At 41.5% G+C, this 15,769-nt stretch overlaps 1 protein-coding gene across 1 annotated transcript; it reads right to left on the bottom strand.

The window, feature by feature from the left end:
• LOC123104355 (sugar transporter ERD6-like 16) lies at nt 1-6,329 on the bottom strand. The gene is made up of 18 exons (XM_044526185.1): nt 6,061-6,329; nt 5,451-5,513; nt 5,277-5,366; nt 5,114-5,173; nt 4,973-5,038; nt 2,876-2,941; nt 2,706-2,781; nt 2,556-2,620; nt 2,202-2,294; nt 2,025-2,105; nt 1,809-1,893; nt 1,688-1,731; nt 1,549-1,611; nt 1,405-1,464; nt 1,115-1,168; nt 955-1,014; nt 737-851; nt 1-404 (listed from the first exon to the last, which is right to left on the bottom strand). Exons 1-18 carry the CDS (start codon nt 6,247-6,249, stop codon nt 292-294), a joined length of 1,443 nt encoding a protein of 480 aa, XP_044382120.1. The 5' UTR covers nt 6,250-6,329; the 3' UTR covers nt 1-291.
• Between the last annotated feature and the right edge of the window lie 9,440 nt (nt 6,330-15,769).

The raw sequence follows: 15,769 nt of genomic DNA, 5'->3' as shown, positions 1-15,769 counted from the left end.
AAAAATAAATAAAACTAATGTGTTTGTATAAATAGATGACGTATGGAGAACTATGAAAGCCTCCTCTCCCTTTAACAAAACAAAAACTAATGTGTTTGTATTAGGTAAAGATTTTCTCAAGAACAGAACAGTGCTCTGTTGCTGTACAATCTGAATATCCTTAACCTAGAGAGTAGACTACAGCACGATGCATGACAGGGAGGCTAGCGTGGGGTTATGGGGGAGTGGGGAAAATGTCAATGTATATGTATATGTGCTGCCTCTGGTCGTTTCTGTTAATCCTTATCTTCTTTAATTCCATGCGTCCTGGATCTCTTCGAGTGTTTTTCCTTTGGTTTCAGGCACTAGCCTTGCCACGAACAGTATAGTGACCAAGCTCGCCGCAGAGAACATGAAGAACGTCCCTGTAAGGCACAAGACAGCAAGGTAAGTCACAAAACTGCCTACATATGGTGTGGTTAGTTTCTGTTCTAATTCGTAGTTTTTCCCTGGATTGCTTATTACTTTTCGACATAGCTAAAAGACTAATCAGAAATCACTAGTATTCTCTCCTTTTGGAAGAAAAAAGGGGGCACGAGATGTTCTGAAATTACGCAATCAGTAATAAGCAATTAAACAATTGGATGGTTATTTCCCATTTCTACATTTTTGGAGATACTAGATATGATTGTCACTACTGGAGCTATGGGACGGAAAACTGAAATGAAGAGCCACAGTGTTGTGTTAGTGCCATTACCTGCTGAGCTCCAGTCCATGAGGAAGTTAAACGAGTAAGAGACCGCGAAGGAACCAAGCCAGCTAATGAGGGTCACCAAGCTTCCGCCGATTGCTTTGATGTTAATCGCGAATATCTGCAAGCAATTAATCCAGGAGAAATTAAAGGGCAGTTGCTTTCGTACTTCTATTGCAGATTTATCAATCCAAAACAAGTTCTGATTATTATTACTTCCTTACCTCAGACATGACAACCCAAGGGACGGGGCCCATTCCAATTGAGTATGCACCTATATATACCTATTTCAGAAGCAGGAATGATCAACATTCAGAAGATGCACGTTTCGAAATTCATTGCAATAGCAGAATACAATGCATATAGGAGTGATATATTCCTTACCAGGATGCCGGAAAGAGCCAATGCAGGAACCCATTCTAGGAATAGTCCGTGCGCCTAAAAGATTATTTATCATTCACGTTACAGACATAACAACAAACAAAATCGAAGTAAGAGGGACCATGCTAAAATTTGCCAACAAAATAAGTTTTCCTTCCCCTAAAAAAGCGTTTTCCTTGCCACAGCTTTTCTCCTTAACATTATCTTATGATAACCCGCCAGTCTCCCATATGTTCCCAAAAAGTTTCATAAGAACTTTTCTACTACTATATGGTTAGGAAAGATGCTGTTACCTTTAGGTAGAACGATATTCCTGTCAAAAAGCAGCCCAAGAATGTCCCAGATGCGGAAACCTGTATAAATAAGAAGCTCAAAACAAAATTCAACCTAACATTCTCTCTTTGTATACATTAGCTAAGCTTTGTATCATCTTATACCATTAGAAGAACCCTTCTTCCACTCCTATCCATGAGAAAGGCGCCAAGCAATGTAATGGGAATCTGAAATGATCATGGTTATAAACAAAATTTCATACTAGTAATTAGCAAAATTTATGGAAAACAGTGTATCGCAAACCTGAACAATGCCAATTAATATGGTTCCAAGTTTTCCAGAAAATCCTGAAGTTGAGATGAATCAACACATTTCATGCAGAACTGTTAAAAAGAATGGCACAATGATGATGACATTTGCATACCTGCAGAACTAAAGATAGAGCTTGCATAAAAGCCTACACCATTTATCCCTCCCAATTGCTGGAAGATCATCAAGCCAAGACCCACCTGTGCATATAATATCACAATGATATTACAGGTTACGAATTATGAGAAAATTCATATGATCAAATCCCAAATTCAGTGCGCAAATCATGATGGCATTTTAAAATGAAGTAGTAGTCAAAGTGATATCTTACAATGACCGCAAATATATTTCTGCTCAAAAACAAGTCCTGAATCCTGGCCTTTGGGAGGCTTTGGAGGGATTCAATGTACTCCTGGATGAAATGATCATTTTGAGTATAATTCTCTTTGCATATACTATTATCATTGAGTACCCTATTATATACAGGCTATTAGAACAGAAAGCTAACTTTGATCTCAATGGCCTCTTCAGATATGTCAGCATTCTCTCCACGCAGCATCTGCAATGCGGTGTGGAATTCTTCCTCCCTTCCAACCTGAGCCTGTAAAAAATGTGCAGTGAGATTCAACATACAAATATATGTATCATGAAATGACTAAAGTCAAAGGTCATATTAGTTCATGAGTACTGTTAAAGTACTTTATAGTTTCCATTCTAACTTTTGCTAGCAAAGGGAGGTTCTAAGGTGATTTGTAAATCACCACTAGAAAACCATTGAGCAAACAGATCATTTTCTCCCCCCGATAAATTGAAAACCCTCATGTTTCACAGAACATTCTCCGAAGACTCTGAAGTTCCTTACCAGCCATCTTGGTGACTCTGGAATGAAGAGAAGACCTACTAAGAGGAGAACAGATGGCACTATACCTGCACACACAAAAATTTCTAAGTAATTCCATCCAACATGAAAGTAAAAGATAACTATGTTTATATGGGTGTGAAAACAAATTACCAACTAATACCAAATTGCGCCATGTAACCAGCGCCCCTGTTATGTAAGTAGTCGAACTCCCACAAACGATCAACAACTGCACATGCGTAACCAGGTGGTGGAAAGTGGAAACTATTAAAACTTATGAGGTTAAATGTGGATTATGGAGTTTTTGTCCTATAGTTATAAACCTGGTTTGAAGTTGCAAGGCCACCTCTGAGATCCTTAGGCGCTATTTCAGCTATGAACACAGGCACCTGCAGTATCCAGCGCAACATCGGCACACTAAAACTGTAAAACATGAACATGTACAACTGATACAAGATTGAGACACAAGCACTACTGAAATCGAGTTATACGCCGAGTGCCACAGACACTCGGCAAAGGGCCAAAACCCGCCTGCAAAGTGCCGCACTAGGCCAAAGCCACCCGGCTTACACCTCTCAGGCAAGCAGGAATTTGCCGGGAGCCAGGACACGGGCACTCGGCAAACTGTTTGCCGAGAGCCAAACAGTAACACTCGGCAAAATAAAGTAGCTAACGGACAACCAACGTGGACGGCGGTTGCCACGTGGCGCATCTTTGGCGAGAGCCACTCTCGGCAAAGAGAGCCAATAGGAGAGCGCCACGTGTCAGGTCCTGACATGCGGGTCCACAGTATCACGCCGAGGGCCATCTTTGCCGAGAGACACTCTCGGCAAAGAGAGCCAATAGGAGAGCGCCATGTGTCAGCTCCTGACATGTGGATCCACGTTAACACGCCGAGGGCCATCTTTGCCGAGAGCCACTCTCGGCAAAGAGAGCCAATAGGAGTGCGCCACATGTCAGCTCCTGACATGTGGGTCCATGTTAACAAGCCGAGGGCCATCTTTGCCGAGAGCCACTCTCGACAAGAGAGCCTATAGGAGAGAGCCACGTGTCAGCTCCTGATCACGAGCATTGCCGAGCACCACTCTCGGCAAAGACATCGTTATTTTTTTACTGATAAATGTGACCGGTGGAACCACATGTCAGTTAGAAAAATGTTTGTGTGACGTCTTCTTACCGAGGGTGACGTCGCAGCTCTCGGTCTAGGGTGAACCAAGTGACAACGCCGTCACTCCCGAAAGGGTATGCCATGTGGCCTCCCTTTGCCGTGCGTGGCTCTCAGTGAATGCCCCGTTCACCGTGAAGCCAATTTTAGTCCATTCCCTCATAGGATTGCCCACCGCCGGCTCGATCTGGGTGACGAACGCAGCTAGTCCTCGACGTTCGTGCCCGTGCATGTGTCCGGTTTATGAGGCATCTGCCACGTCAAGGATGTGCATTGGGTATTCGTACACCACACCACCCTTTCATACATATGCCTTGGCCACACGCATGCATGTAGGGCCAGTTGCCCCTCGGGCGGCTTCCCGATCGAGCACCCAACCGGTGGCCCCGGCGGTCTACGGCATTGACCGGCACCGAGAGGGGATAGGGGTTGGTGAATACCTGCTTCTTGGTGTTACGGCAGGTCATTGTTTTCATTCTTTTACTTTATATGTAGTGCTTAATTAAAAGTTAAGATTTAAAAAAAAATAACCGAAAACAGAAGTCATCAAAACTCATGGCATTTTGGACCTTTAGTCATTAAAAGTCATGAAATATCAGAAACAAAGAGTGGTAAAGAAACACAAACGAATGGATGGAAAATATGATGTGGCCTTTACCGAGAGCCGAAGGTCCTAACCCTATAACTTCATCCTAAATACGCTATAATTTTGTGCCTCGGGCAAAAATAATATACCTTATATAAAGGAACAGAGGTAGTATAGTGCTTAGAAGTTGAGATTTGAAAAAATCCAACACAAAACACAAGCCATGGCAGTTTGAGGCTTTAGTCGTTAAAAGATATGAAATATCAGACGAAAACATAGAGGACAAAAGAACACACACAAAAAAGGAAAATAGGATGTGTCATATACTTTGCCGAGCGTCGAAAAACGACTCTCGGTAATATTGGAAGTAACTGACGGAGCCGTTTGGTGCGAGCGGACATGCCACGTGGCTCCTCTTTGCCGTGCGCGGCTCTCGGCGTCTGTGCCGTTTGCCGTTCGGTGCTTGTTCGCCGTGAGCCAGTGACGGCAAAGTAAGCAGTTGCCGTGAGGCCATGTTTACCGAGTGCGGCTCTCGGCGTTGTTTAGTTTGCCGAGTGCCCGTGTTTTGGCTGTCAGCGAAGACGCCGACACCCGACGTATACGAAAATTGCAGTAGTGAAGAGACTCAAGACTAAAGAGTGTATGCTGAACTAATTAAGTGATACATACCACATAAGAAAGAACACCGGTACAAAAGCCCAGCAAGGTTCTTCCAAAATAGAGCATAATAGCACCCTTCACATTAGAACATCAAGGTAAGATGTCGGTAGGAAAGCACAAGACCTGGAATAACTTCACCAAGTAACAAACCTTAGCGAAATGTATAGAAAGCCAACCAAAAACGCAAATAGTAGCTGCTATCCGCATGGTCTGTGACAAGCAAAACAATAAGACACGGAGAGAAGACGAATGTGAAATAAAAACACACAAGCTAGCCTAATTAATAATAATGAAGTAAAAGTGCACAGGCTACCATTTTACGTCCAAGAGAGTCCGCTAAGCGTCCGCTGGTAACGGCACCAATCATTGCCCCGATAGTCAATACAGACCCAAAAATAGCGAACTGCAAGGTTTAGTTGGGTCAGAATAGAGAAGATTAGAACAGGAGAAAAAGAAAATCCTGCATAACTGTAATCATGTTACAAACCTCAGCCATGGATAGTCCGAGTTCGCGCTCTATTCCTGACTGAGTGGGTGCAGAATAACCAACCTGAAAAGGCACTTGGATGAGTAAACACAGATCATCTCTGTCCATAATCATAGATAGTACCATCATCTGTGAGTGACGCGATAAGATTCTTGGAAAATTAAATATTGTACTGCATGTACTAGACTGTAGCTAAAAGATGCGCAGGCAGTGCTGCTGAGATACATTAAAATCTGGTCAACTGTCCAGATCAGAACCCTTCATGTTGTGCAGATCCATCCTCGCAGTTTTGCAGAAGTAAAATTTTAAAAAATGCTTGTGCTTTTGTAAACTAAACCTAATGCTGACGGAAGAAGGGAAAATAACAGTGCACCACATTCATGAACCATTTGAATTCTGGAAGATGGTAGTAATGGAATTTTGTGGGATTTCGCAAATGGATACGAGTCGGTCAGCTCCCCGGAGGAGAAGTTTTTCATTCATCTCTCATCACCTTTTAGGCACACATGTGCCTCCTTTTTCGAGGCACGCTGCTGGTATATGCATGTCTAGCTGAATGCACTCTGGGCGCTTTTGAAGCGACAGAAATTAAGAGGGAGGGTGGGCTCACGCAGGTGCCGAACTCGAAGGCGCCGCAGACGGCGACCGCGGTGCTGAGCAGGACCATAAAGAGGGAGCCTCCCTGGACCTTGGCATCCGCCGTGCGATCATTCCGGGGGAGGAGCGGCGCCGTCGCGCCTCCGCTGCCGGAAGCAAGCGCCCCGGTCCTGACATCACCGGAGGCCCTCGGTTTCCCCATCCCGATCTAGGAGCGGGGTGCAGAAGAGCAAGAACAAGAATGGTAAGATTGGCAGCAGGGAGGAGTGTTGTTCGCGTCGGCACGGGAGCCACACGGAGGGTTGCTTCTTGGGGTAGCTATTTATACAAGCGCCCACGTGGAGCCGTGGTGGTGGTGGGCCAATCCTATTAATAGTCTTCTCTTTTTATTTGAGCGGAAGGGCGTCAAATAGGGGAGCTCCTATTTGAGGTATTTTCTCTATGTTTTTTTTTCTAAAAGGTGTGCGCGCGAGGCTTCAAACTTGAAATCTCTTTGTTCTCCCAACAGCGCACTAGTAATTCAAGAAAAAAGATTGTGTGAAAAAACATGTTTTTTTCCTTTCACGAGAGACATGATTTTGCTTGCTCGAGAGGCATGGACAGAGGCGGCGCCAGGGGTATGCTCCTGTATTCATAGGAATACCCAAGATTTTGATGCAAAAAAAATTATACGTATACATACCCAAGAGCCCACGTTGCAAGAGGCCCAGAGCCCACGCCTCTCGCGGTCTCGCCCTCTCCTCGACTCCTCGTACGCATGCCCAGTCGCCCGACTCACGCGTGTAACCAGACACGGTCGCCCTGTGTCTGCCACTCTCCCTCTCGCCCGGTTCTGCTCTCGCCTCTCCTCATTTCTCCGACTCTCCCAGTCCCAGATCCCGCGTGGCCGCGTCCGGCGTCCCGCCCGCGATGCAGCAGCCCGGAGGCGAAGCAGCAGGCGACGGACCAGCCGGTGCCGGTCCGCCGGCGCCCCCCCTTTCCACCCCCGCAGCCGCAGCGGCGGCGCCCCAGCCCCGCCGGCCCCCGCCCGCTGACCCCGCCGGCCCCCCTCCTCCAGTTCGTCCCCGAGCAGCAGCAGTTCGTCCCAGTCCTCTGGTTCGTCCCCTCCAGTTCTCCTCCAATTCCAATCAGTGGCTGATTCCAATGCCTCTAATTTCTGGATTTGTTTCTATAATGGACTAGATGCAAGTTTTAATTTTTCTGTTTCTTTGTTTTCTTGTACTGTAGATGAAGAAAAATAAGATTGCTGGCAGTAGCATATTTGCAATGTGGGAAAATGCTTCAAAGACAAAGAAAAGAGATGAATCATCCACACCGAATCAGGCAGCAGCTGCATCTAGTACTTCTGCTTCTCCTGTTCATCTTGAGAGGAATGAGAGCAATTTGCAGTTGGTGTTATGGCAACAACCAAAGAGTAGAGGCGAAACCTCAACACCTCATGTAGAAGATGATGAATCTATTGATGAAGATGATGAACCAATGCAAGCAGATTTGGATGCACTTGAACCCGATCCTGGGAAGCGGATTCCCATCTCAGCGTATGCTGTCAATGACCAAGATAGAGTAAGAAGGAGATATATTGAGATGGGGCGATGTCAACCAAAAAAACATAAGTTTTACATTACAAATAAAAGTGGAAAAGAGCGTCGCTTTTGTCCTGCTTGGTTTAAAGAATTTCCATGGATTGAGTATAGTGTGGGCAAAGATAGTGCTTTCTGTTTTGTTTGCTATTTGTTCAAGGATAAAACAAAATGTCCCGGTGGAGATGCTTTTGTGAAGAAGGGATTTAGGAATTGGAACATGAAGTCGAGATTGAAGAAACATGAAGGTGATGTTAGTAGTGCTCATGCTCAAGCTCAAGAGAAGTATGATATGTTCACTACACCACAATCATCAATTCGGGAGTCTATTGCTTCAAACACCTCACAATACAAGGCTTTGTATAAGCAGCGTTTGACATGGACACTCAAATGTGTGCGATTTCTATTGCACCAAGGCTTGGCATTTAGAGGACATGATGAAAGTGAAAGCTCACTAAACAAAGGAAATTTCCTTGAGCTTTTAAATTGGCTAGCGGGAAATTTTGAAGAGGTTGACAGGGTCGTTCTCAAGAATGCTCCACAAAACTGCAAGATGACTCACCATGATATACAACAAGAGGTGATAAAAAATTGTGCAGAGGAGACTACTAAACTAATCATTGAAGAACTTGATGGTGGTCATTTTGCAATACTTGCAGATGAGTCTAGTGATGTGTATCAGAATGAACAGTTGGCTGTTTGCTTGCGTTATGTTGAAAAAAAAGGAAGGGCGGTTGTAAGATTCCTTGGTCTTGCTCATGTTGAAGACACTACCTCTTTGACACTTAAAGCTGCAATTCAGAAACTGCTTATGACACACAATTTGACCTTTGCAATGGTTCGGGGCAAGGATATGATGGAGCTAGTAACATGAAAGGTAATGTTAATGGCCTAAAAAAACTGATTATGGATGAGTCCCCTTCTGCCTATTATGTTCATTGTTTTGCTCATCAACTACAGTTAACTCTTGTTGTTGTTGCTAGGAGAGTGGTGATTGCACTTGGTTCTTTCAGCAACTTGCACACTTGTTAAATGCTCTTAGCATGTCTTGTAAAAAGATGAGAATGCTTCCGATAGCTCAGGCCGAGGAACTCATTGATGCATTGGAATTGGAAGAAGTGGAAACAGGGAGTGGGCTGAATCAGGAAATGGGTTTGGGAAGGCCATGTGATACACGTTGGGGCTCTCACTTCAAAACCATGAACCATGTCATCTCTATGTATGGTGCACTACGACGAGTCCTCATCAAGATTGGAGACGAGTATCATGGTGCGGAGGCCCAAGCGGCTCTATCTATATTGACACCATTTCGATCATTTGAGTTTGTTTTCATAGCACACTTGATGCAAGAAATATTTGGATACACAGATGAGCTATGTAGAGCTTTGCAAAAGCAAGATGAAGATATTGTTCATGCTATTGAGCTTGTTGATGTCACAAAGTATCACTTGGAGTGTTTGAGGACCGACGCTGGATGGGATGATTTTCTCACAAAGGTCACATGTTTTTGTACAAAGCATAAGATCAAAGTTGTTGATATGAAGGGTCCTTACTTTCCCGTTGGCCGGCCTAAAAGGGGTTTATGTAATGGTGCGATGAATTACCACCGTTTCAAAGTTGATATGTTTGTGGCTGTCATTGATAGGCAAATAAGTGAACTCAATGGCAGATTTGATGAGGTAAACACAGAGCTACTTTCTTGCATGTCAGGATTTTGTCCACTTCGTCTATTTGCTGCTTATGATCAGGAGAAGTTGGTTAGGCTTGCTACAAAATTTTATGCTAATGATTTCACAAGTGATGAACTGGCAAGACTTCCATGGCAACTAAACATGTATGTTACTCATGTGCGTAGAGATGAAAGGTTTCAAAACTTAAAGAATCCGTGTCAACTTTCAATTATGCTTGTAGAGACAAACAAGCATGAATAATATCATATTGTTTACAAGCTTCTTAAGTTGGTATTGATTCTGCCAGTTGCTACTGCTAGTGTTGAAAGGGTATTCTCTTCAATGAATTATGTGAAGAATAAGCTAAGGAGCAAAATGGGTGATGATTACTTAAGCAATTGTTTGGTTACATTTGTTGAGAGAGAATTCTTAAATCAAGTAAAGGATGAGAATGTCATCAATCATTTCCAGAAAGGCAACCGCAAAGTTATATTGTAAGGTCGGATATCAATCATATCATCATTTTATCAATCAAAAGGTACTTTTGTATCCATGTTTTTTTATAATTATTATGGTTTGACACATCCAAAAAATTCTATTGTCATTATGGCGTACTATTTTGTTCATATATTGCAATAGCCGCACTATTTGATTCAGATATTAAAATTCTCGTACTATTTGGTCATATATTGCATTTAGAGTAAAAAAAATTTTGGGTGAATACCCAGCCAGCAATTCCTGGCGCCGCCACTGGGCATGGATTTGCTTTCGCTCAAAGAACACCCGTGCCTTTTGGAAACAAAAAAACATGTTTTTTTTTCTTCCGCGAGATGCATGATTTTGTTTCCGACAGAGGAATGGATTTCCTTCCATGAGAGGCACGGCCGTGCCTCTCGGAAATGAAAAAAAAAACTTATTTTCTGTTTTTCCCTTTCGTGAGAGGTATGGTTATGCTTCCGCGAGAGGCACGGCCGTGCCACTCGGAAACAAAATAAGTACACGTTTTCTCTTTTTTGTTCCTTCCGTGAGAGGCACGATTTTCCTTCTGCAAGAGGCGTGTTTTTGCTTCTGCGAGAGGCACGGCCGTGCCTCTCGGAAACGGAAAAAATGTGTTTTTTTCTTCCGCTCTCGAAAATGGCTTTTGGAAAAGGAAAAATGTGTTCCCGATTCGATTTTTTGTCCAGTTTTTTTGTGAAAAACAAAGTTTGTCAAAACATATCAACATGGGATCTAGTTTTGAAGATCTCGATGTGAGGAATCCAACAGAGAAAACGTTTTGAGATTTAGATGCATGATTTAAAATATAAAACATTTTGAATAAACAGATATACGAAAAAAAGGAAAACTCTCAAGTTGCGACCAGTGGCGCGCATGCAACGCGTCACTTGTCGCAACCTGGGAGATGAGAGTGATCTTTGGAAGGAGTACACCTCAATTAGTGATTTTCGGCAACAAGCGCTGAACAGGAGCTCCCTTGTTTGGTGAGTACAACGCGCCAGGGACAACGACCGCGCACCACCCCCCCTCCCCCGACCCCCTCCACACGTGCCCACGTGTGACGGACCATGTGCGAGGCATGAAAAGCGGTAGGCACCTTTTTTTTGCTTACTTCTGTTTTAAGCTTTTTATCGTTTTAAAAATAAGTCAGGATTTCAAAAAAAGTTTCTAATTGTGAAATGTTCGTGAATTCAAAAATGGTTCATGATCTGAAAAAATGTTCGAGAAATGACAAATGCTCACAAATACAAAAAATGTTCACCGAATTCAAAAACAAGTTCTTGAATTCAAATTTTTTTTGCGATTTGAAAAGAGTGAACATTTTTCGAATTTTAATGAACATTTTCTTATATTGATGAAAAAATAATGATAATTTTCTAAAATTACCAACATTTTTGGTATTTGATGAACAAACTGTTCTGAAATCTAGGAAGAAATTTCTAATTTTTTCGTAATTCTATGAACAAAATTTTGAATTTTGACGAACATTTTTTGAATCCAATGAACAAAATTTCAAGAAAATGTTTGTGATTACAAAAACTGTTCATGATTTCAAAAAATGTTGAAGAATTTCAAAGGCATTTCAAAATTTAAACTGAAAAAATAGTAATCTAATGGACAAATTTTGAATTTGTTGAACATTTTTTAAATTTGATGAACATTTTCTACATTGATAAACAATTTTGGAAATCGATGAACAAAAAAACACGAATTTGAAAAGGAAATTCGTGAAAAAAAAGAAAAAATAAAGTAGAAAAAAGAGAGAAAAAGGAAACAGAAAGGAAAAAGAGAAGAGAAAAAGAAGGAGTAACCGAAAGCAAAAAAAATGAAGAAGTGGGCCGGCCCATACATACACTCGTGTGCGAGGGGCTGGGAGTACGCGCTATGTGGCAAGTATAGGAGCCGAAATCCCTAGATCCTCAAAAAAAAGCCGAAATCACTAATTAAGGAGTAGTACTTTCAAAGATCATTCCCACCTTCTCAGGTTATGACAAGTGGCGCGCTGCATGTGCGCTACTTGTCATAATCTGTGGGTTTTTCCTTTTTTCGTAGATCCATTTATTCAAAACGTTTTATCTCTTAAATCGTGCATCCAAATCTCGAACCGTTTTCACCGTTAGATTCCTCACGTTGAGATCTTCAAAACTAAATCTTATGTTGATACGTTTTGACGATTTTTTCATAAGAAAAACCGACAGGAAAACCGAACATGAAGGTTTTATTTATGTAATCATTTAGGTTTTAATGTAAATGAACCATGACTATGTAAGCCTATTCCTAATAGATTTATACAAAAATAACAAATTCAAATTATAAGAAATCCTATCGAAGCTATATACCCTTCTAATTTTGATTTGTCCGAGAGCACGTTTCTTTTTCCCTTTCCGGAAGTTGTTTCCGAGCCAATCCGTGTCTCTCACGGAAGCAAAACCATGCCTCTTGCGGAAGAAAGAAAAAGAAAAAAAATACGTTTTTTTCATTTCCGAGAGGCACGGCCGTGGAAGTAAAACCGTGCCTCTCACGAAAGCAAAACCGTGTCTCTGATGGAAGAAAAAATAGAGAAACCATGTTTATTTTCGGTTTATGAGAGCCACGATCGTGCCTTTCGTGGAAGCAAAACCGTACCTCTCACACAAGAAAAAAACAAAACACGTTCTTATATATATATATATATATATATATATATTCATATGTGAGTTTATCTTGTCTACATCATGTCATCATTCTTATTACATTACTCTGTTTTTCCATGAACATAATACACTAGATGCATGCTGGATAGCGGTTGATGTGTGGAGTAATAGTAGTAGATGCAGGGAGGAGTCGGTCTACTAATCTTGGATGTGATGGCTATATACATGATCATTGCCTTGGATATCGTCATAATTATTTTCTTTTCTATCAATTGCCCAACAGTAATTTGTTTACCCATCATATGCTATTTTCTCGAGAGAAGTCTCTAGCAAAAACTATGCCCCCCCGGTCTATTTCCTATCATATATTAAACCAAAAATACCTTGCTGGATTTTTTCTTTTATTTATTTTCTTTTGTATTTTTAGACCTATTTATCAAAACCTATACAATTTAATTTATCTCAATACCGTTGAGGGGTTGACAACCCCTTTACGCGTTGGGTTGCAAGTATTTGTTGTTTGTGTGCGGGTGTTGTTGACATAGTGTTGCTTGGTTCTCCTACTGAATTGATAACCTTGGTTTCATAACTGAGAGAAATACTTACCTCTGCTGTGTTGCATCATCCTCTCCTCTTTATGGAAATACTAACGCGGATCACAAGTAGCAAGTTTGTCAATTCCCCCTGACATTCTCAAGCAACTGGAAATAATCCAAAGAGTGTGTCTTTGGAGAAAATATGGCTAGGAAAGGGATCACTCTTTGGTAGCTTGGCCCTTGGTTTGTAGCATGAAGCTCTATAGAATGAAGCTCTTCTCATGAAGCATATCAATAAGTTTTAAACTTGGTTCTATAGAATGAAGCTCTTCTCATGAAGCATATCAATAAGTTTTACAACAAGGCTGATGTTCCCTGAGTCCATTTAATATGTAATACTTACTACTTTGGTAGAATTCCACATGACACCACTCTATGTGGTTCTTTCAGGTGGAGAGATGTCTCAAAGCTCATGAATAAATTTAGGTCAGTCACCAAGGTTAAGGTGAAATTCTGGGGATATTGTCCTATTCTGGTCTAACCATTGGGAGATTGATAATGATTGCACCCCTCTATAGGCAAGATTTCCTAGGTTACACTCTTTTTGTTCAGATAAAGCCATTTCTGTTAAGGAGGTTATGGACTGTGACAATATTTACGAGTTGTTCACTCTTCCTCTATCGGAGATGGCCTTTCTAGAGCTTAATCACCTATATGATATGATGGTAAAGTTGCAGTATGATCAATGATCAATGGCTTTGGAGACATGGCAAGGTATCTGACTACACAACGAAGAAGTTTTACACTTTCGTACACTAGCCAATTGTTGTAAACCCAGTTTTAAATTGGGTCAGGAAGAGTTGTTGTGCCATGTCAATCAAGATGTTTGCATGGTTATTCATTATGGACAGAGTAAACACCAGAGACATGATCCAGCTCAGACATTGGAGAATTGATGATGGCCCACAGTGTGTGTTGCGCCCAACCTCTGCCTTGGAACACAGAAATCATCTTTTTCTAGTAAAATTTCAGTGTCAGAATATGGAACTTATCTGCAGATTGTTTGGCCAAATAATAATGACATGGTGGCAATTGCTTTTGGGGCCAGAAATGACTTCAACAAACCTTTTTATGCTGAGGTAGTCTTTTTGGCATGGTGGAATATTTGGAAGGTCAAAATGACAAAGCCTTCAGACACATAAGGCCATCTTTTGGACAGTGGAGAGTGGGTTTGTCCATGACACCACCCATCTCACTCATAGAATAGAAAGTATATACAAGGATACTCACCTCAGATGGATTGATTTTTTCCACCATAGGTTGTAGAGGTAGTTTTTTCTTCCAGTTCTTTTACTCTTTTTTAGTTCCCTCCTCTGGAGGAACTTGTACATATGCTCCTTGTAATTTTATTCTTATTAATAAAATGTTGTGGGGTGTAAGCCCTGCAATCTTCATGGTCAAAAAATATGGCATCATCCATATCAATAGCAAAATCAGTTAAGACAAAGCAGGAAATGAGATGATGCACGCATGGGCCGCTTCACCACACCACCAGATTAGATATCTAGGCATACATGCAGGGCTAAAGAAAATCATTAGATCAGTTCTAATTAATGTGGATGGTATGAATAAGGAACATGTTTTGCAACTGCAATTTGAAACTGGCAGTTGTTGCAAGCATGCAATCTGATGCAAACACCCAAGTAAATAGTAGTGGAGGAATTGATGCATATCCTAATCTATACCAGAACAAAGTTTTAAGGCTTGAGAAGGATGGAGTTACATTACATGTTAACAAGGGCTCTATAGAGCCCTTCTCCATGTCATTGGAAGGATAATTCAAGAAATTCCCCAAAGAAACTTCTTCATAAGCAGTGCCTTTATTCTACATTCTGTAAAGAGTAAACATAGATCTAATAACATTGGAAGAAATAGAGGATAATGAAGCTCAGATGCAGAGTGATGATACGTGATCAAATAGCTATCAATTAAGTACATTGTGACAAGGCAAAAGGTACTGGCAAGAGGAATGCATACCTCAACTTGTGAAGTGGCATTCGCTTTATTCAACATTTTGGTAAGAGTAAATGTAGATCTGATAATTTTGAGAAAATGAAGGGTAGGGTAGATAAGATGCAGAGTAATGCTAGACAATCAACTCTCTCTCAATGTAAGTACATTAATACTACCTCCCTCCAGAATTACTTGTCACTGAAATGGATGTATCGAGCACTATTTTAGTTCTGAATACATCCAATTGAGCAACAAGTAATTTGATATGGAGGGAGTACATGACAATAGGTGTTGGAAATATGCCCTAGAGGCAATAATAAAATGATTATTATATTTCCTTGTTTATGATAATTGTCTATTGTTCATGCTCTAATTGTATTATCCGGAAATCGTAATACATGTGTGAATACATAGACCACAATGTGTCCCTAGTGAGCCTCTAGTTGACTAGCTCGTTGATCAACAGATAGTCATGGTTTCCTGGCTATGTACATAAGGATGTCATTGATAACGGGATCACAACATTAGGAGAATGATGTGATGGACAAGACCCAATCCTAAACATAGCACAAGATCGTATAGTTCATTTGCTAGAGTTTTTCCAATGTCAAGTACCTTTTCCTTAGACCATGAGATCGTGTAACTCCCAGATACCGTAGGAGTGCTCTCGGTATACCAAACATCACAACGTAACTGGGTGACTATAAAGGTGTACAACGGGTATCTCCGAAAGTGTCTGTTGGGTTGACACGGATCAAGACTAGGATTTGTCACTCCGTATGACGGAGAGGT

This window comes from Triticum aestivum, chromosome 5A (assembly GCF_018294505.1).
Source record: "Triticum aestivum cultivar Chinese Spring chromosome 5A, IWGSC CS RefSeq v2.1, whole genome shotgun sequence".
Classification (NCBI taxonomy): Eukaryota; Viridiplantae; Streptophyta; class Magnoliopsida; order Poales; family Poaceae; genus Triticum; species Triticum aestivum.
This window is presented reverse-complemented; position numbering and strand designations above follow the sequence as displayed.